The 22754-nt window shown below is 39.9% G+C and overlaps 1 protein-coding gene across 1 annotated transcript in view; it reads left to right on the forward strand.

Annotated features, from left to right (window-relative positions):
- KCNH1 (potassium voltage-gated channel subfamily H member 1) overlaps nt 1-22754 on the forward strand; it is a gene marked incomplete at both ends in the record, with an annotated part of 181064 nt that overhangs the window by 47346 nt on the left and 110964 nt on the right. The window contains one exon of the mRNA XM_084284995.1: nt 4853-5282. Coding sequence (XP_084141121.1) covers nt 4853-5282 — 430 coding nt within the window. The remainder of the gene's footprint in view (nt 1-4852; nt 5283-22754) is intronic.

The following is a 22754-nucleotide window of genomic DNA, read 5'->3' on the forward strand; positions in this document are numbered from 1 at the left end:
AAAGTTGTTCATTCTATGTCCTATTTGTTTGGAAGGGAAAATGAATAATTTTTTCTTTTTTTTTTTTCTTTTTTTTTTTTTTTTTGGGGGGGGGGTCTGTAGATCATTTTTATTGCTGTTCTTTAAACACTTTTTTTTCTTTTCTTTTTAGGCGCAATTCTATTATTCAGTAAATTTTGGATTGAATTTCATTTTGCTTAGCAAACGAGCAGCAGTAACTTTTTATTTGTACAGCATCTAGCACTGTAGTGTCCACTGTTGCTGTTCATAGGCACTGTAATGACATAAGAAACAAATAATTACTCTACTACAGCCCTTATGTTTTCACAAACCTTCACAAAGTAATTCATCACAGTGTCTCATCTCTGCAACTCTTTCCATGGATGTGGAAGTAATGGTATAAATCTTCTGTTGTCTGATGCAAAGCTAAAAATGAAACATTGATATCCTGGATCCTGTGCTTTGAGAGAGAATTACATCTGGGATATCAGTGCAAGGCATGGGGTGCACTGACAACAGATCAGGTCTTGCAGAAAACAGAGAGATGCAGAAATAAATCTATGTGTAAATATGCACAGTATCTAGTGAGTAAGTCAAATTTACAACAAGTTATGCATGGAAATTTAGTTCTGGCAGTATTTCATGGATAAACTTCTGAAGCATTCTCTTTTAATGTAAAATGTGGGTTCTGCTTTCCTCCAGTACTAAGGAAAACTGATCTGTTTTTCTGTTGGTTTTGAAGTGTAGCTCTATTCTGCAAAGACTGCATAGGAGGAAAGGGGAGGGAGTGGTTGTATTTATTATTTTAAGCACTTTTGACAGGTTTGCTCAGTCAGAGAACACAGAGTTATTTCTTCTGGCTGTCAGTGCTTTGAGCTTGCCCTTTGGTTTGGAGGGGACTTGCTACAGATTCTTCAATTTTCATGCATCAGCCATCACTAGCAATGAAATAAAACTACCAGCATATTAAATATCTGAATAAATGTCAGCAACTTGTTGTGGTTTAACCCCAGTAAGCAGCTAAGTACTGCTCAGTCACTTGCTCATGCTCCCTCCAGTGGGGTGGGGGAAGAGAATGAAAAGGGCAAATGTTAGAAACTCATGGGTTGTGTTAAAGACCATTCAATCATTAAAAAATAAATAAAAATAGAAAAAGCAGTTGCTTGCTACAAGCTGACCAATGCCTAGCATGACCCTGAACAACAGCCACCTTGGAAAACTCCTCTCCAGTTTTCTTGCTGAGCACAGTACCATGGGGTATGGTATATCCCTTTGATCATCAGGGATCAGCTGTCCTGGCTTTGTCCCCTCCCAGCTTCTTTTGCACACCCAGCCTCCTTGCTGGTGGGGCAGTGGGAGAAGTAGAAAAGAGCTTGATGCTGTGCAAGTGTTATTCAGCAATTACTAAAACTTTTATCTGGTATCGACACTGTTTTTGTCACAAATCCAAAATGTAGCACCATACTCAAGAAAATGAACTCTATCCCAGTCAAATCCAGCACACAACTATATGTGGGTATCATCAGCAGAGTATTTAGTTTCATTTGGTTATTTCAAACAATTTGACATATAAACTTATGTGAAATTCAGCATTTGATGCCATATTTCCGTTAGTGCTGCACCCTAGTTTCCCCTGTAACAAAAATATATTAAAAATGTACTGTTTTTCTGCCTTGGCCATGGACCAGATTTCTTAGCTTTTACATACCCCCATGAGGAGAGATCTGTTGGGTAGAGTATGAACAGCTGGAACCGTGTATGTGAAAATCTGGCCCAGGTAGGACTTTGTGGGATGGTATTTAATCTTGTCCTTTCTTAGGCTGACACACAGAAGTGCCTCCTGGTGATCTTTTACAGCAGAGCATCTGAGGGTGCCTCTTTGGGCAGTCTGGGACCCGTGGTACAATTTCTAGCTCTTTATGAACCAAGGTTTCCTTTGGGCAGAAGTAGCTCTGAGCATCTCTTAGTCTGCAACTCAAAGGCTGTAGCAGCAGCAGAGCTAGGAGGATGGGATGTGCATCAAGGGGAGTAAATTGAGTTCAGGCTCTTCTTTTGTGTGACATCGTGGAGCCATCTGTATGATAAAAGCATAAAAATAATCTGCACTGATAGGAGCATTAAAATGGACAGTAATCAAAAAGCACAGTTCTCTTTCGGAAAGGGGCAATCTAGAAATGCCAATTTTGAATCCAGCGGATCTATTCCTGGGAGTGTTACAATATTACTTGCTAAGTTTAGTGACAAAAAATACTGTTTTAAAGTCTTGGGAAAGGATCAGATTTTTTTTTTTTTTCCTGCTATATAATCTAAGAAATGTTTCCATCGTTTATACCCATTTAAAATTCTGCCACTTAGGAATCTTTAAGAGAATTGTATAAATAATTACCTCCCTGGGCATTTCTTCATCTTGATATTGATCCATTTAGAATAGACAAAACCTTTCTTCCCTGAGGAAATCAAATAGAAAATACCGTTAATGCTAATATTAAAATCATGATTTCTTTTTTTTGCTTTTGCTGAACTTTTAGAATCTTATTGGCAATGCAGTCGCATGAAATACTGTGGCTGATTTAAATATTAAATGCATCCTTTGAATGCAACCAAATCATGCATTTATTTTCTGTAAATAAGCAAGTTCTTTTTGTACAAAAAACTTAATTCTCTCTACCTCTGATCAGAATTTGGTATGAATGCCTTTCTCCCAAGTGATACAGTTCTATCACTTTTGAAATGTTTTACAAAATTCCTTTTTGCATATTTCACAAGGGAAATTAGGATAAGAGTACAGCGATCTCCAAATAATCTGTTCTGAAGCTCTGAAAGCAAAGTAGCTTGCTTTGAACTTTTTCATCTGATTTCAAACATTGTATTCATATTTTTTCCTAGTTTCAGCTCCCTTTCTGTGATTTTTTTTTTCCCCTAGTATTTCTAATCCTTATTTTCAAACTAATTCGATTAAGAGTTAACCAAATTCCAAAAATTCCAAGTCCTTCCTGAATCACTGTTTTTCTTTGGTAGGACTCTAAATGACAAACAACTTCCCCCCCCCCCCCCCCCCCTATTTTTTTTAATCCAGCAATAAACTTTAATTTATCGAACAAGTTTTGCATCAATATTCTTGGGCAAAAATAAAATTAGTCTTTAGAATTCTGGGTTATAATTTTTTCTTATCATTGCCTGAGACTCTGATTAAGGAGTTTGGCTTTGAGACTAAAGCTTAAGGTAGGTCATTTCTGAATACTTCCTAAAATTTAGTACAATACAGCTTTCCAGTTAAAGTTTGTAAAGGAGTGAGGGAGAAATGGGTTTTGGTCTTGAGGAAAAAGGCTGGAAGGCTGTGCGATAGTATCAGAATGCAGATATTTAGACTGTAGAGACTGTGCATGCTCATCACTCAGGGACTTGCATGTCTGGTTTCTAAAATATGGTTATCACTTTATAATTTGTTGTTGTTAAGTCTTTTTCCCCTCTTTCCCTCTCCGTAGTGAGTCTTCAGAAGTACCTACGTTCCCTCCCCTGGAGGGAAATTGATAATGTGTTCCCAGGTAACAAATTATATCTGTCTCTGAAAATGAGTCAATGTAATCATGACAAATTCATGAAATAAAGAGGAAATACATTGCTGCAGTCCTGGGGAACATGAGTCAATATGCTTTATGCAATTATTTAATAAAACATCTCTTCTAGTGCATTGAACCAGCCTGAGATACCGAAGCAGTTGTATTTATGCAGGAATAAACAAACTTCCAGTAAAAGCTGGTGACCAGAAGCATGCAATTATACATTTCCAGAAATACTCATTAAACCAGTCTGCTTAAATTTTAATCAGACTTCTATGTATGAAAACCATCTTGATAAGGGGGGGGGGGGGGGGGAGGGAGGGCAGGAAAAAAAAAAAGGGTTTTATGAAAGGCTGTTCAGATATTTTGGTTTCCGAAATGGCTTTGAATTTTTGTTTTTATTTAACTACTTGAGCTTGGGAGTACAAATCTGTCTAAAAGTTAACAATGTAAAATCCTGCATGCTGGCTTAATTCTGTTTTATGGGGGCTATATTAGTATCAGCACAGAAATACTACATTGATAGCAAAGCTGTCAAAAATAAAATAATGGGGGGATTAGACAGTGAGATATTTGAAATACTTAATCTTTGTGTAGTCCGTCTCAGAAATGTCATAAGACTGATAGTGAGTGCATGCTTACATGAAAGTAAAGTCACAGGAAATGCACTTACACTGAAAAATTACAAATCACCAGGTACTTCCAGCATTTTTGGCTGCCTTTATTTATCTTGCTGATGTGTGAGCTAAATACTGCAAACTGTGTTATATCTGAGAAATGAGAGCACGCGTGCTGCCCTGGATCATAAAGAGAGTTGATGGGAAAGTCAGAAATAGCTGTAAGAGGTTAATGAATCCAGATGCTGGAATGAATTCAGTAGGTGTCTTATTATGTTCCTCTCAAACATTAGATTTGTATAATGTAATGGTCAGTGACTTCCATATGTATTTTCAGTCAGCCTAAAGTAGCATCGGGATACTCGGGGACAGTTCACTTGCACAACTGGGCTCGCAGTAAATAGGCTATCGTCTGGAGCCTTTGCAAAGGTATTTGTAGACCTATTCAAAACATCTGAGAGGGGAGGTCAGAGAGCAACCCACAAAATGTTAGTGCGAGAAGACAAGGCACATATCCATCCCTTAAAAGGGTCATTAAGCTGTTCATGTTTCACAATCTTTTTGTCTGATGGACACCTACTTGTGATAGATCACCTTGTGTCTTTGCAAACTGCAGTTATGAATATTGTTGCTTTAATATTTGATTCTAATGGCCGCTGTGCTTTATCCTTCTAGGGCATCAGTAGCCTCTTCAGTTCACTTAAAGTGGTCAGACTACTTCGACTCGGTCGTGTAGCTCGGAAATTGGACCACTACATTGAATATGGAGCAGCAGTCTTGGTCCTGCTGGTGTGCGTGTTTGGTCTTGCGGCACACTGGCTGGCCTGCATTTGGTACAGCATAGGAGACTATGAAGTTATTGATGAGGATACAAACACGATCCGAACTGAGAGCTGGCTCTATCAGCTGGGAATGTCGATAGGAACACCTTACCGCTTTAACACATCAGGCTTTGGAAAATGGGAAGGCGGGCCAAGCAAGGACTCCGTCTACATCTCCTCACTGTATTTTACGATGACCAGCCTCACCAGTGTTGGTTTTGGTAACATCGCTCCAACTACAGATGGGGAGAAGATCTTTGCTGTTGCTATGATGATGATTGGCTGTAAGTATTAGAGATTCTCTCTCTCACGCAACATCTGATAGCCATGTGCCATGAATTCTGAGTATCCTAAGAACATCTAGAATCATGCTGAACATTATTGTACAGTTAAAACCGAAATATTTTGGGTGGCAGGGTGGCAATATAGTTATCACGCTTTCTAACTGGTTAGTTTTAAAATCACAGATGGGAACATTGCTGTGACTAGCAAAAAATCTGTCATTTTGGAAGCAATATTCTGTCAATATCCTTTCAATATTCTCTTGTAAGTAAAAAAGAAAATGTACAAAGCCTGAAGTATTAAAAATTAATAGGGTGAGCGTAGACAATCCTTGCGCCTTGCTTTGGTATAAGCTGGGGGAGGTCAAGGAGCATCTCACAAGAAGGAGACAATAGTAGCTCTCTGGAAGCCATCAGCTCCACTGAGGGCTGAGCATACATCAAATCCTGAAGCAAATAAGATAATACGAGCCTTGGGCACCTCTTCTGGCTCATATTTCCTTGTTGCAAGGGGTTTCGCATTGCCAAGCTGTCCAGCTTTTGGTCATGATGTGTCACTTCAGTGCAAGATCTTACTCAAAGTGCCTGGAGAGCTGCTTGCAGTTAAGGACTGTACTTTGGTCACCCTTAAACTCGGTCATGCTTTTATGCATAAGGGTGGGATTTGGACCAAAATAAGGAGGAAAAAAAAATACATTGTTATGGAGGAAGAGAAACTGTTGTACAGTGATAGTACATTTAGAGGAAAAAAAAAAGTTAGCCCTTGCTAAGCGGAAAATTAAAACCCAATATATAATGAAACTCAATTAGCACCACAGTGCCTGTTATATCAACGTGTGGCTTTGATTCTGATATATGTGTCATTTTACAGCAGTACTGAAATACACATGCAATGTTAAGCAGGCTGAAGGCCATCAGTAGAAAGACAAGCATTCCTGATTGAATAGGGATTGGGATTTTTTAGTTATAAAAATTGTTAATTTCATTCTCCTAGCTTTTTCCACTGCTTAAAGTCCCATCATTGTGTTACAACATAGGGGTAACAGAAGTGGAAGTCACATAAAAGTTGGAGGCAATTATTCAGTTTTCTCATGAGAATAAGTTAGATGATGTAGCAGTGGAGTACAAAACAGGCTTCCATACATATTTCGTGATGAAGGTATCTTTTTAATAGGAAACATCCTGACCTTTGGCTTACTGTTCATTATGTTATGCTTGTGATACTAGCTAGACAAGAATAGCTAGTACTTTTCAGTATTATTATTCAGTACTGTGAGTACTGGATAGACCTAACCTTTAAAAAATCAAGAATGTATGTGGGGATATTTTGGAGTTGTCCCTCCTCCAGACTCTTCATTTCAAAGTGTGGTGGAAAGAAACTGAATTTATGCAAGGTGAAAATTGATAGATATCTGCTCTGAATTCTAAAATGAGCTTTAATTACAGTAAGTTTTAAAAAATAGTGTTCTGGCAATTTTAAATCTTGTGAACAAAATAATATTTGACAATTTTGTTTGTATTTGATTGGATTTCTGGAACCTTAAATATGTATCCCTATAAACGTCCCTGTATCTGAGCATCTTTATCTTGTGAAGAACTACTTGGAAACCATTAGGACTGTTCACAAGATGTGTTTGCAGGAATGGCAACTAGGTCATCCAGTCCTTCAGTTTACCTCTCTGGACTTTGCAGGTTCTTATTTGCTTTTGACATGCTGATGGTTTGAGCTGTGGTCAACTAAACAGATTTGTTTAGCTTGCAGCTATTTGGAGCTTAATTGCTGATAAGGTTTCTTCCACTGTAAAAATTCATGTTAAAATAACACTGTTTTGTCTTTAGAATTAATCTCTTGAACATTGATCTGAACTTGAACTAGGGTAGTTTTATAAGAATTTTATCTGAACCTAAAAGATACGTAGCAAATGTATTGGGGGATAGACATGGGGAAGGGAAAAGGTGTCTCCTGGCTAGAACTTCTGTACGTCACTTAGGAAAATCTGTATTTGTACCTGGCCAAGTAGCATGTTTGCTAGGAGCTGAGCTTGTAACTCGTATCACAGTTGGTGGCTGCACGTTCCTGTTATGCTCCCCAATTTGCCTGTGTCAGATCACGTAGAATTGCACATGGGGTGGATAGCATCTGTGCATGTCCAAACCATTGGAAAGAAGTTACTGTCCACTAGTAAAAGTGCAGGGTGTGTGATATCTCTTTTAACACTTTACCATTGACACTGCAATTAATTTAGGATGTATTTAGTGATGCAGATCTCTAAAACATGAAACATTACAGATTTTGGGGCGTGCTTATATGAGTCAGATATACATGTGCTAGCCAGAAAGTATTTTGCAAGTAAACTTCAAAATAAATTAAGTTGGCAAACAGCTGAAAACTTCATATTATTTATTAATAAAAGTGATTATACAATAAATTACATGTTTGGGGTGAAAAATGATGAAAGAAAATAATTAATAAGATTCCTACCCAAGTTAGTTTGTATCACAAGGTTTCTGACTTTGACAGAAAATAGATTTAAAAGAGGTCAGGCAAATGTGTTGAGGTAATCTTCCTGACACTTCAGATCTAGTTGTGCTAGGAACTCAAAGGGCAGAAGCCTTGAAAGCCAGAGGACTATACCACAGATGTCTATAGATTTATATGCTTTCTGCAGATGCAGTCTTCAGATCTTGCAATTTGCTGAATATCCTTAAACTACATACATAAAAAATGAAGTGTGCTTGGGGTGATAATTAGACCTATGGCCTGTAGTGGAAAAGGAAAAAGCCATTTCCACTAACAAATAAGCACAAAAGTGTAGGATTACACTGAAAATCCTCTTTTCCACAGTTTCATCAATTTGGTAGTTTTCCACAAGTTTAAGAGCATCCAGGTGCACACTAGCTCTCAAAACCGTGCTTGAGTGGTGTGTAATGCAACAGTTCACTTCTCATCTTTCAGTAGGATGGGGAATGCCATTTTCCTTCCGTGAAGAGTGCAGAGAAAGCCTAGCTGTTTGGCCGTCTAAAACTCCAGTTGAAGATAGGTGGGATTTGCAGTCCGACCTCAAATTTATTACTCTGTTAACTTCTCCCCTGCTAGAGGATTTCTTTAAGAAGTGTGCACATTTGTCTTGTTTTTGGAATGGCTAGGTATAGGCAAAAATGCATATCTGTATATTTAAATAGTCAAGTGAAATATGTGCCAGTCAGTTTACAACCTTTTGTGTATGAAATGGAAACACTGCTGGCACTTCTTTGAGGGTGTTATCATTTTTGTTTAGTTGAGTAAGCCAATATGTTAACAACATCGTTTTTGAGATCCCCAAACTGCCACAATAGTGTAATCAAAAATGGATATTTGGGGACAAGTGTATAACAGCCAGCATTAATACTTCAAATTAATTCCAGCAAAATTTTACTTTAAGTAGGCTGGAAATATTAGATAGGAGGGATTTTTTTTTTCCCCTTGGACCAATTAGCCTTCAAACTGTGAATGAATAGTACAACTTCCATTAGTCTGATGGGGACAAATGTAGCTGATCAGAAAGGAAGTGAGAAAAATTTCTTCTGTTTGTGGGTTTTATCCTCTGCACTTTTAGAGTGGCAATAAGAACTGTGCCAACAAACTAGCAGCTTGTTAACCAATGCCATGGCCAGCCAAGCCCCTGGTCACAATTTCATTGGCAAGACGGCCTTTGAAATATTGATCCACTCTTTATTGTAAAAGAAACTGAATTTTGTTGAAACAGAGGTGGTGGTCAACACGTGAAGATGTCTGTGACCTCTACCTTCTTTGCATGGGCTGACACCAGAGAGTCAAAGCACCAGTGCTGCACCCGTGCGTGGTGAGCACCTGCCTCCTGCTGGTGGCTGGCCCAGGGACTTCAGGAGCATGGAGCACCTCCTCGAGGTGCTCTCCCTGCCTCCAGTTGGGTTGTAGCACTGAATTGGCACCCTGCTTCTCACTTGTGGTGTGGAGGGTCTTGACTTCAGTTTGCTGTGGTAGGGGCATTGCAGAACTGCTTCCCTGCAGCACAGAGGATGGCGTCAAGTGAAGAGAAGTCAAGAATTTACTCTTAGAAGTGTGAACTCTTCTGACTCAGTGAACATAGAAATAAATTATTATAATTATTATTATGATCAAGAGGATGGAGCACCTCTCTTCTGAAGACAGGCTGAGGGAGTTGGGGTTGTTCAGCCTGGAGAAGAGAAGGTTCTGGAGAGACCTTACAGCAGCCTTCCTGTGCCTAAAGGGGGCCTACAGGAAAGCTGGGGAGGGACTCTGTGTCATGGGGTGGAGTGATAGGACAAGGGGGAATGGCTTTAAAGTAAAAGAGGGGAGATTTAGATGAGATGTTAGAAGGAAATTCTTCCCTCAGAGGGTGGTGAGGCCCTGGCAAAGGCTGCCCAGAGGAGCTGTGGATGCCCCATCCCTGGAGGTGCTCAAGGTCAGGCTTGATGGGGCCTTGGGCAGCCTGGTGTGGTGGGAGGTGTCCCTGCCCATGGCAGGGGGTTGGAGTTAGGTCATCTTTAAGGTCCCTTCCAACCCAAACTATTCTGTGATTCCATACATATATGTGCATACATATGTAGCATATATGTATACACATGCAGCCCAACAGAGAGTATCTATTATGATGTTTAAAAGAAGAAAAGGAGTGTGAGATTTTTTTTTTTTTTTTTTTTTTTCCTCTGCATGGTATTTCTAAAATGATTTTAAATAGAGTGGATTTAATTGTGCAATGTTCATGTACCTCTGGGAAAGGCCTGGCATGGTGTGTGTTGCTCTGAGGAGCATTGCCAGGTCGTGCAGTTTTGCAGGCTGTCTTGTCCTCGTTTCTAGCAAACTTGGCTTTTGGTTTGATTTGGTTTGATTTACTGATCGAGTGTCTTGAATAGTTTCTGAGGAGGAAGGTTGTGAGCAGCAGCGATACTGTTTCCTTTGGTTTTGTTGTCTGCTGAGCTTCTCGGTTTTCAGGAGAGGAGTTACTGTGTAAATAAACAAGGGATTGCAGGATGTGTGTTGCTGTCTCCTCCAATGGAAAACTGACCAAAAGGCTCCTGGTACTGTCAGCACAGGACTATGGTGAAATCAAACCCAAGACATTGGTGTCAGAAGGGCTCCGAGTATTACAAGTATTAGAAAGCATAAGCAATTTTTAACTAGTGCTCCCTCCATGTGTGTTTAATGTGCTTATGCAAAGAGTGCTGGAATTCATTCTCTTATGCTCAGCTGCTGATGGATCTTCTGCTCACTGCTTACTCTTGCAAAGCTGATCCTGAGGCAGAAATACAGTTGTGTAATGTTAACTCTCTGTAGGTACATTTACCATTGGTAATAGCACTTTGCTATAAATATTAAATAGGTAACTTTCCTTTTTATGCAGTCTTTTGTTACGGTAACTAATAAATCCAAGTAACTTTAATTAACTTCACTTACGTATCTCTGTATTTTATCCCAGACCAGTGGGAATTTTGGCTGAATGAGCACAAATGTTGGTCAAGTAAAAAGTTTAAGGTATGTGAACCCGTGGAAGGAAGGGTGGGTGTTTGTCTCACTAGCAGCACATAGAAACTGGAAGGGCTGGTTGAGGTGAAACAGCTGTGTGTGGGCATTGAGCCTGCAGGGCCGGCTGCTTTGGTTGGTTTTACACCTGGGGCGAAGCAGAAGAACCTTGGTGTGCCTTGGTCACAACAGCCCTGGTCTCTGCTTGGGAGCCAGAGCTGGAGGTGGTCTTGTCTTCTGAAATGCAGGGTCCTGCTGACCTCGTGGTGGCCGCAGGTGTCAGGGAGAAGGTGTTTTACTCATTATTTCAAGATGGGTAGGTGCAAACCCTGGTTGGAGTTGTGAGGCACTGCAGTATGCTCATCATGTAGCCCTGGGGATGTACGGTCCATTGGTCAACCCCACCAAAGGGAGACATGGGTGGGTGAAAAATGCTCTCGATTCTTGACCTCAAGTAATGCACATATGTTTGGGAAGAACAAATTATTTTAAGATAGATGTGAAGTATCATTTGTCTGCTCTTGAGGATTTCAGTTCTGTGGATGCTTGCTGCTTCTGATAGGCAGCAATTCATATTGCTATGTAGCTGCTTTCCTGCACATATGGAAATTATAGTTTTGTAAAACAGGCTCTGTCTCCACATCTGTCAGTGAACTGACCTGCATGGTTTTGCCTCTATTTATTTATTGAGTGTATGCATGTGTATATATATATATGTATAGTCATTGGAGTGCCATTACTGGAAGTAAAAGCAATTAACTCCTCAGCTTCAATGTAGATGAATCAAAACATATTTGCTTATCCCTTTTCACAGATGAGCACTAAATTTCTAATTGATAGGGTATATATCTACAGACAGATCTTTCAGAGAGGCTGATGCCACATAAAAACAAGTTTAAAACCACTTTCTGTGGCTGTGAAAAGACATATATTTTCCATTTTTAATATTTGTGGGGAAAAAAAAAGTTAATGCAATTTTTAGTTTCTCCCCTGTGGAGGCATATACCTCAAAATAACAGTTCTCATATATTTTGTTCAGTGAAGCTGTCAGGTTGGGTTGTGTGTTGTTTATTTTTTCTAAGCAATAGCAAAAATGCGAGGACTTTCATTTGCAGTTTTCATATCTGGGCACTGTGTCAGCAATCACCTTGCTCTGCAGGTAGAGTAGGGATGAGCAGCTCTAAAAATGCTTTGCATTTTCTACTTATAATATTGATGGATGTTTGCCTATCTGGATTTTGAGCGACTGAGCAAAATCTATCACACTTGTTTTGGAAGCCTCCCACTAATGTTTTCAGTCGCCCTGAAAGGTCCCAAGCTTTTAGTACCATTTCAAGGTAAATTATCCCCAGGAAGTAGGAATCTCCTGGAACAGCAGAGGTCAACTCATCCAAAGGAGGCAGTTCGCTGAGGAAAAGACACATGTTTGAGTGCTAAACTAGATCATAATTTTCACTGTGAGCACTCTAATTAGTCCAGGTAGTGAGAGGGATGATGGAAAAAAGAACAAAAGTAGGAGTTAAAAGGTCAGACTGAAGCACATGCATGCATACGTACTGTAATAAATTTTCAACCACTGAGATCATTAATCAAAACAGAGCAGGCACCAAAAATACTCATCTTCATTGATATTGTGCAAAACTAGCATCACACAATCCCTGCTGCACTTCAGCAGTTGTCTCTGGTTAAGGTAGATGCACATCCCAGGTCTGTGAATAGCTTCTTATTACACAAAAGGGAAAAAAAAAAAAAAGGAATTAAGATAGCATTAAGTACAGTTGAAAGTAGTCTTATTTACAGTGGTCTTGCTGAAAGGAACAGAAATCTGCCCTAGCAGTGCGAACATCCCACTGAACTATAAGAAAATGGTGGTGGTTTTTATCCTGACACGGGTCAGTGTCGCTATTTCGCAGCTTCACAGGGGAGTAGCATGCTTTGGTGACCCCCAGCAGGACAGAAAGTGTTCAGAGGCACTTGTGAATGAAGATAGCCAGAAACAGATGAAAACTGGACTGTTGTTATCAAAATACCCAAACAAGAAACAGGCGCACTGCAGCATCATGTTTGGTGCTGGTACTGAGGCATCCCCTTGTGATACAGTTCCTCAGCTGTTAGACAAATGGATGTGGCCATGCTCTATGTTCTTATTACCAGTTTATCTAATTGTAAGGGAAGCATGCGTAGGGCACACACTGAATGGTTCCTTGTGACTGTGCTGCTTGTGCTACCCCTCGGTAGTGACACTGCTTCAAAATCAGATGCAAGACTAGATCCTCAATGCAGTTACCTTGATAAACTCCACCTCTTCGTCTGGAGTTTGTCTCTATAATCTGGAGTAGGGAAGAGGCAAGTTATGTTGGCAGAGCTCTAGCAAAAGATAGCATGTAGTACCAGTACCCTTTCAGGTGTTGGAGGCCAGGGGCATTGCGAAATTGGTTTGTTGGAGGTCAGTAACCAGCCACGTGCCAACTGCTGGCTCGGTCTGCTGAGGATATCACTCGCGGGCTGATCCCAAAGGTCTTTCAGCCCAAAGCATCTTTTGTATACATGGTTATTGCAAGTATGCTGTTTTGATTTGGACACATGCTGGGAAAGAAACAAGGAACCTTACCCTGGAAAAAAAGGTCTCTGGGGTCTCTGTTCCTCATCACTAGCCCTGATTTTGTGGCAAAGATCTTTTAGATGCCACAGACTTCTTGCTAGCCACTGTGGTTGCAGTTGGCATGCTCCCCGTATGGCTGATAGCTTTGGTTGCTTTCCATTCTCTTCTGTCTTAGCTATGAGCAACAAGTCAAGTTAGTAATTCATCATTTTTTTTTTTTCCTTTTTAATAAGTAGGGGCAGTCTTTCCAGATCTATTCCCTCATCCCCCTCTGCTCTGCGTTATTGGTTGTTTGTTGAAGCTGCTCATGATATTTGAAGAGCTGGTGTGTTATTGGTATAATTGCTAAGCAACTGTTTGGGATTTCTGAATGTTATTTTCCTTGGATGCTTTCTCCAGTAGAAAGAACCACCAGATGTGTCGTGGATATGGTGTTCAGCTACATCAAGTTACAGCAAATCTGGATAGAGTTTCTCTGAAGGAGGCTTTGGCTGCCAGGGCAGAATTTGGCCTGGTTATCTCTAAATATGAAAATACCCCATTTTTTCCTGTTAAGAGTAAAGAAAGGTTAAAAAACAGAAACCAAATGAAAATAAATGACTAAAACCCAAACAAACAATCCAATGAGACCCCAAACATCAAAGTCATTGTGATAACAACAAAAAAAAAAAAGTGGATAGATGACATCATTGTAGGCTTTTTGGTCTTATAAACAATCCTTCAGCTGAGTCCTGAGGGACGCAGTTTTCAGTGGAGAGAATCGGTACCTCTCATCAGCCAGCAAGGGACCGCACCAGCTCATGGTGGCATTCTCCAAACCGCCGATGAGGTAAAGCGTTTGGATCTGGCCAGCACAGAGTCACATAATTGATATTCAGCACAGACAGGACACGCTGGAGGGATGCGGTCGGAGCTGACAGACTTCACAGCACAGCAAACTCAAACCCAGAGCTGCACCTCGTAAAAGCTGCCCCCTCATAGAGCAAGGCATCAGAGGCCTGCAGACTTTTAAAGGGTCGCTACTACTGCAACATAAAACACTGGTGGCAAAGCCAGTGAAAGGGCAGGCTCTAGGTGACACGTATGTAAATAGCTCACTCCTACAAAAATCATTGTCTCCAGGCTAAGATGGGCTGAAAGGTTTTTTCAGGTTCACAACGCCGGTGCTAATCCTGTAATAAATCTGTCTGAGCTAACAACCGTAGCTATATGAGCAGTGCCCCATTCGTATGGGGTTAGTCATCTCCTCACCACAACATACTTCAGGGCAATATTTATAGAAGAAGTAAAATGGTTTTTGTGAGTATATTAATTTGGTAGTACTTTGTTTCCTGGCCTGCTTTTAGGAAATATAAACTAACTCTGTGTGAGCTGTTATTTCATACGACGCAAAATTGAGTAAGCAATACTCTTTTTCTTGTTATTTGAAGTGTAAGATTAAAGCTAGATGAAATTCTTGCTGTTGAACTCCCTACAGAAGGCAATTTGCAAATGACAGTGGTAAATTTGCCACATACATTTGGTTGTGGGGAAAAAATAAAAATTAAAAAAAAATCCAGAGGTGTATCACAACATTCTTGATGAATTTTCCCATGATGTGTCGTCTTGCCGTAGTGACTTCAAAAATTTCAGGCTGTGCTTCAGCCTGAAGGATTTAGGGAATGTTTGTACCTCAGAATACACTAGAATTTAATTACTAGAGTAGTCCCAGAAAATTTGACTCCAAATCACCGTCAGAATAATGCTAATCCAATCAGGATAATTTTTGAAGTGAGATTTTTGTGAAAAGCTTTAACCCACAAAGTCCTTACAGTCTGTTTTCTCCTACAGAGTTTAGCCTGGATCTCGAAACCTCTGGAAATTTTTGAAAGGGCTGTAAAAGTAAATGGAGAAAAAACTGTTCTGTTTGAAAGGAAAGAAGATGAAAGCTGTAAAGTGTTAATCATTTGTTTGCTTTTTTGAAGTTGTGGATGAGAGCTCACACTACAGTAATGTTATAGATAATTGCTTTTTCTCTCTGCTGTGGAGTGTTTCTAAGTCTGTACCTTGAGTTATTTAATTGTAATGAGGAGAATGAGGAAAACAAATACGTATCCCAGCTGTAGGTGTCTTTATCACCTGATGTCTTTCATATCACAGGCTTCTGTAATCTTCTTAATGCAGAATTTTGCTTTTCTTAGGCCATTTCTTATACTGTTTCCTGTAAGTAGATTTAAAACACTGAAACCTGGTGGCTCTTTCAAACTTTTGTCAGCATGTGCGACCGATTTGTTTTGTAATTTTTTTTGGATTGTAAAGGAACATCATTTACTCAAGTTCATGTTTGAGAGGGAAGAGCCTGATGTGTCCAGAATGTGGGCTGGAAGGGGAGAGGAGAGGGAAAGGAAGAAGGGCTTCAGACAGGGGGGTAACATATGGGGTATAACATAAAAGATGAGTTTTATGCTTTAAATTACTGAGGCACCCTGGAAGAGTGCAGTTTGTCTGGTCAGAATTTTATTTTGGATTCCTACCAGTAAAATTAGCTAAATACCAGTCGTGCACAAAAAAGCGTGACAGAATTTTGTTTCTTCTGCGGTCCCAGGAGAATTTTCTTAAGCAGCAGCTCTGTTTCTGAAGGATAGAAATCCTGAAAAAGGATTTGGTTTTGCATAAGAGTAATCTGTATTTCAAAGTCCATTCCTGCCTAAGAAAAATCCAATTAGACAGGCTTGGGAAAAAACAGCAAAATAGAGCACCTAGTCATATGACACATTGTGCCACTTTTCATCTTAAATGGAATATGACAGAAGATCTGAAGCATCTTCTAAGCACCTTTCACCTCTGCATCATCTTCAAAAAGCATGTAGTTACTTCACTGGCTAATTGCTATTGGACTCAAAGGCTTGCTGTAGGTTACAAAATGTTGGAGTAGAGACAGCTCGCATTGCTGTAATGTGTAAGTGGTTTATGGATCATGAGGTGTCCCTAACTACTCAGATGAGCTATCCCATGACATCTTAAGAATGAATAAGGATTAGTTGCGCTTTCCAAATCGGTGAGTTTTAATTCACTTGGCTGGTTTTTGTATTTTAAAAAAGGATTTTTCTGTTTTAAAAAAAGGATAAGTAATTTTCCATAGGATGTAGGTGCTGCAGGGGGTCATATGCAGTTTATTTCTTGAAGCTCTGAAATATTCTAGTGCTGAACTTGAGTTGCAATCTGAACATATATTCTATCATAAGCAGTAGTCTGATGGTAGAAATTCTGATCTTCTGAGAAAATATGGTCTGCATGTGAAAATGTCAATAACTTTTATCCATAGTACAGTAACTCTTGCTGCAACTGGTGTGAAAAAAGTGCAAGTAGACAAATAACTTATAGCTTCTCTTACCTGGAAGGAAAATAGAAAATTTATTCTTCTAACTGAAGGATTTCAACAGCCAGTAGGGTCTGAAGTCTTAAGTGCCATAGCCTTTACCATAAGATGACTTATGATTTAGGTATTAGGTATTATAGTTTAGGTATTAAAACCTGACATCTTACTCACATCAACGTGAACTGGGAATGCTTTTATCCTTTTTTCAAAATCAAACCAGTAACTGCACTGGGTGTTGTGGAATTAGATGCTTCTGGTCAGATAATGGGCAAACCTTGAGAAAAAATCACTGCCTTGAGAAGTGATCCCAAGTGAGTGGGGTGATTCATGGTCATGGTTCAGTAGTTCTTCAGTGTTAATGGAAAGATCCCGGGAGATTTTCACTACAAGATACAAGGGAGTTGGAGACTGGTAACATATCTGGAGTGCTCAAAGGCCAAACTGAAAGAGAGAAAATTGGATTTAAGATAAAGAAGGAATTTATTTGTAATTGTGAACTTTTTTTTTTTCCTTTTTTTTTTTTTTTTTCTTTTTTTCTGGTAAAATTAAGATTTACTGCAAAAACTTGGAAAGTAATGGAAAGGTTTTGGTTCATCTCTGGCACAAGAAGACCTTAAATAGTCTCAGAGGTTCTAGGCAGTGAATTTAAGGAATTGTGATAACCCCAAGCTCACTTGTTATAACCGTATCGCTTGTTGACAGTTTGTAGCCTGAGTACAACTTTTTTTTTAAACAATAAGTTGCACGTTTACTGGGGTTTTGAACCAACCCTATCTTAATTTTCCTTTTAAAAAACCTGTCAGCCCTCTCAGAGGGCAAAAGATTGGAGTTCTACCTCCTAATGATCCTCCCTACTCTGGCACTTTGCATGCAAGTTCCTTGACAGTGTGTCTTTTTGCTTCAAACGTAGGTTTGTCAATGACTTTGTTAGTGAAAATAACACAGTATCTGCTGACAACAGTTCACAGATGCACACCTTAAATCTAATGTGTCTGTTCTCCTGTTTCCATTTCTTTCCAGTTTCTTCCTCCTGCTTTTCTCTCACTTCCCCGCACAAACCTTCATTTTTTGGTCTGTCACTGCTCTGAGGTTTGCCATCCTGTTTGTTTTTGCACAGGGAGAATTTAATAAGAAATAAGGAACTGGAAAAGCTATTCAACTTGCTTTGTTCCTCTTCTGCTTTTAGGGTGGGTGGTTATCATAAACTATAATTCCTTGAACATCTTTACCCATTAATTCTGTTGGACCTTAAGCTTCTCACTCAGCCTGGTGCATTTAAATGAAGGGGAAGGAGACAGGAAGGTGGTTTCCTGTAGTGTAAATATGCAAAGTAGGCTTATTTTCTTGATTCACTTTTAATTGCCTTTGATTTGAATGTTTTTGATTCGATTTATTTCTCTCCATAAAAGCCTTTCTTCACACAACTGGGAAAGCCATAAAATGAATTTTATCTAGAACTAATTATGCCCAAACTGAAATTTCTGCCAAAACTAAAATTTCCAGGAACTGGCTTTCTCATGCTCTTTGCAAATAAGCTGACTACAGGTTAATAATGTGGCAACGGCAATAGAATGTGGGAGGGGAAAATGAACACTTTTCTGGAAGGGAGGCTTATTCCACATAAAGTTAGCAGCCTCCTGTGATAATGATAGAGGGATTACCAAACAGGCAAATTACTTTGAGCAAATCACTATGTCATTGTAGCTATCACACTGACTGTGAGCAGCTAAAAGGAGAATATCTAGCTACATGACTTTGTTTCCTTATGCTATTCTGACCTGCTCATTTTTCGTATTTTTCATTTTCAAACTTTTAAGCTTGTTTTTCAGCGGATTTCGAGGGAACAGAATCTTGCATGGTAAACGCTTAAGATGGGTGTTTCTTTGTATTAGTTACTGACCTGCAGTCCAATTGATGAGTGATATTTCAGTTCTTCAGTCTTCTTGGCTGAAAGAGCATGGTTTGAAACATGATGCTTTGAAGCAGACAAAGACTTAGAAGGGCAATTTGATATATTTATTTAGTTGGAGAAGAGAGTGTGCTAGGGCATGAGGTAAGTATAGTCAATTGACTGCTGATTTTATCAGGATTATTTTACTCTACAAAGTGTTCTGATCACAATTATATGAACATAAAGCATACCTCACTGCACGAGGGTGTAGTTCAGGTGCAGAATGGAATTCTCTTTGATTCAGCCATAGACTTCAATAATGCACAGGTCTGCAGGGAAGAGTAGTATTTTGTGGGATCATTGTGTTTTATCACCAGGCAGTCAGACATGAAGAAAATGTTCTCAGCCATTACCAGTTTGGATTAAAATGGAAAATATGATGCAGCAGGCAGCTCTAACAGAAAGGCATGACTGGTTGATTTGGTATATGGAGTACTGGCAGGCTTGCAAGGGTCCACAGCACAGCTGAGCAGTTCGGTGGCCGGTGATAAACCGGAGCAGGTTGGACATACAGAAAAGCAGGGAAGGTAAAGGAACCTGAGTGCAGCCACGTTTTTTCAACAGCAGTTTGCCTTGAGTTGAGAAGGACATGATCTGCTGCAAGGCTGGTCCATCCCTCCTGCACAGAGGGAATGGTGATGGTAGGACGGCTCAGGAGCAGAACTAACTTTCTAGCCTTGTACACTTAGCAAACGTGTGTACATGTAAATCACTTTTGGTGACATTATTAATACTGTCCATGTAGAAGCAGTTAGTGATGGGGTTTCCATCCTTCCTTACAGCTGTTCTGTAAACCACATGATGGCTGTGATCTTTCTTCAGCAGAGATGTAGTGGGAGAGTGTCAGAAGAGGATAAGCGCTGTGGAAGGACTCTGGGAAAGCACCTGACTGCTGCACGTGAAGGAGAAGTGCTGTCTCCTGTAAGCTGCTGACATTGGCTCTTGCCAGGTCTCTGTGCAATATGCTAAAGTCCCTGGATGAGACCTGGGGGGATCTGGGGACTGGGTTTGTAGTCCTGTGGTTTAAGGTAGCACAGGGTGGCTCGAGTTCAGTAAGTTTTGGGTAAATGGATAGTGAAAGAAGCACCTTCCCAGAAGGAGGCAGTACAGTGGAGAAAAAGAAATAAATCTGGGATGGCTGTGTGTGTGTGTGTGTTTGTGTGTGTGCTGCTACCCTTGCCTTCCTCTTGTAGTTGCTGTCTCTAACCTCATACTGCAGGAGAGTACTGCTTTCTACTTTTAAGAGGAAAGTATCTGGTTTTGTACCATTTTCTATGCAGCAGTGCACAAAATGGTTGATAGATGGTAATGTTTGCCTGAGGCTGCACGGCCAAATTCCCTGCTGGTTGCTCACAGGAAAGTTTTGTCTTTCAATAGTTAGTTGCTACCGGCTACCCATTAATACCTCTGTTTTAACAGCTCTAGAGGATTTTGCCATCAGTCTTTGGCTGCCTGGTAATCCAATTGCCTTCCCATAAAGCTGGACTTCTTTCCCAACAACCTGCTGTTTGAAATGTCCATTAATTAATGGTCATTTGAAATGCTATGGGAGTGCATGCTTCTCACAGTTCAAAGGCTGTAGATTCAGCTCAGCTGAAAAAAAAAAAAAAAAAAAAGAGCACTTGCTTTAGTTACAGCTGAAAAACAGCAAGTTTCCTCCAGAGTCTGTGCTGAGCCTGTGTCCAGGGTACATAGAGAAAGCAAGCTGCTCTTTTGTGTCCTGCTTCTGAATGATCCAGGTGCTCCAGGAGAGAGGGCGGCATATAAATGTGTCGAACTGAAGAAAATAATCAGCACGCAATCCACAAAACACGTTTACCCTAAGGAGCAGATTTTACTTTCACACAGGTTTCTTCCTCCACCAACTGCAGTGGTGCTTTTTCCTGAAATGTCCTGGGAGGAGTTTGGAAGGCGCTGGTCCTGCAGGAGCTGCCAGTGTTTCTGTTTCCACTTTGAGAATTTTTGCAGTAAAGGAGGACAAAACATCTTTTATCGAAGGGCTGGATTTCTTCTGAGCTTGACTCAGAGTCTCTGCCTGTAAATGCTCTTACTCTTCCTTACATAATATTATTGGGGCGGATTTTCAAATTATGTAAACACTTGAATGTTCAAACAAAAAACTGCCTGTTGACAGAATCGGACACTATTTCATGTGCTATCACCTCCTTTTTCTTTTATTTTTGGCAAGTCATTTTAGCCACTCTTTTTGTAGGTTCCTGATAATTTGTATGTTAACTTCTGGTTTTCCCCACTCAGTACACTGCAAACCTCACTTAGGTTGCCAAGCTCCCAACACAAAATAGAGCTACCTTAAAAACAAACAAAACAATGAACCTGCTCTTAAGAATTGCAAGTATCTTCTACTGGTGACCCGTTGGAAAACCCTGACCTTGGAAGACAGGGAGTGGATACAATAGTATACAAATTTTCAAGTTAATGATGTACATACCTAGGTGTCAACAGCACCTAAACAGGATGCTTAATAGAGAAAATCTAGATGAGATTGTGAAACTTAAATGTGAATGAGAAGTTTTAATAGTGAAACCTGGTAGCATAGGCTAATTCTTCCAGCTTGAACACCTGAGTGGTTTGTGGCAACAACTGCACTCTCAGTGCTGGTTTTAATTGTTGTGGTCTTGTCAGGCAGGAGCTGCAGCTCGCAGATATGCGGTCTCTCTAGTGAGAGGTGAAGGCACCTTCCCAGTGTCAGCTGATAAGTTTCGCGCTGGTATCTGCGCAACAACAAAACCATACTGTGCTTCTGTATTCCTTGCATGATCTCTCTGCTGTTTCTGTGTTTTATCTTTGTGCAGTGAATACACTGGGTGTGCTGTAATTCAGACTGTGGACTTTTAAAATTACAATCAGACAAGTAAACAGAGCATAACAACTATGATCATCAATTCAAAACAGCTTGATTGGACCAGTGTCTTCTCATTAGAAAGGGAAAAAAAACTCAACCCCAAAACAAAGAGCTTTTTTACTGATGGCTTTGTGCCTTCCACAGGCTGATGATGTGTTTTATGTTACTGCTTGTGTTCTGAGTCCTTCCTACCATTTCTGATTTTACTGCTATTATCTGTCTGCTGCCATCATGATAGTATTAGAAACAGAATGTAGCGACATCTATAATTAGAGTTGTCTACATATTTTCTTTCTATTTTCCATTTGACTCATATTCCTAACTTTCTAAATCTTTCAGTTTTCAAGTTGAGATCACCAAGACCAGCCATTTCTGAGAACAAGGGTGGTGTTTGTCCATTTAACTAAGCCAGATTTTGGTCTTGAGAGCAGATATATAAGAAGATTAGGGCTGGAAATTGAAATTTGGCAGCAAGAGAAACTCATAGAAGAGAAGTTCTGGAGAAAAAAAAAAAAAAAAAAAAAAAAAAGGAATCTTTCAAGAAAGAGACCAAAAAAAATGAGGACCTTTAAGTGGTGACCTATTGGAAAATGCTGCTCTTAAAACATGCATAAAAAGCTGATCCTTGGTACCTCTCTCTGTAAGCTCCTCTCCAAGAGGTTTTCTGCACAGTCAGTTTTGGCTAGACCTCACCTGAGCTGTGCTACTAAACACAGGTGTGTGTTAGCAGTGTGTGTTAGCCAAGAGTGACTTGTTGGTGTTATGAGTTGTATAAAGTTGAACCTTTTTTGCATTATTTTGTTTGCTAAGACACTTCAAAACATCCTACCTTGTGTCATGTTTTGGGAAGTAAATTCCCTTCTGCTGAGTTCCTCTCTAGCCCACTGTGATACCAAAGAGAGCGCTGTGTGCTGTTTATTGCAAGCACAGATTTTTTTAGATGTGTGGGACTGGCAATCTGAGTTAATTGTTGATGTCTGCATGCTGCAATTAACCTAATTATGGTTTTGATTGCATTAATTAAACTCTTTGTCCTGGACAGCATCTGTTTAATCATCTGCCTTGAGGCACCCCCTCAGTTGGGGTCATTCTGAACCCTGCTGTTTTGGTCTGGCAGAATTTGGTGAACAGTCACCTAGACTATTTCTTTCACTTAGTCTTAAACTTTCTCTCTTTAAAGCCTTGTTGTGAAGTTTTG

This window comes from Netta rufina (assembly GCF_964035555.1).
Source record: "Netta rufina genome assembly, chromosome: 3".
NCBI classification, from domain to species: domain Eukaryota; kingdom Metazoa; phylum Chordata; class Aves; order Anseriformes; family Anatidae; genus Netta; species Netta rufina.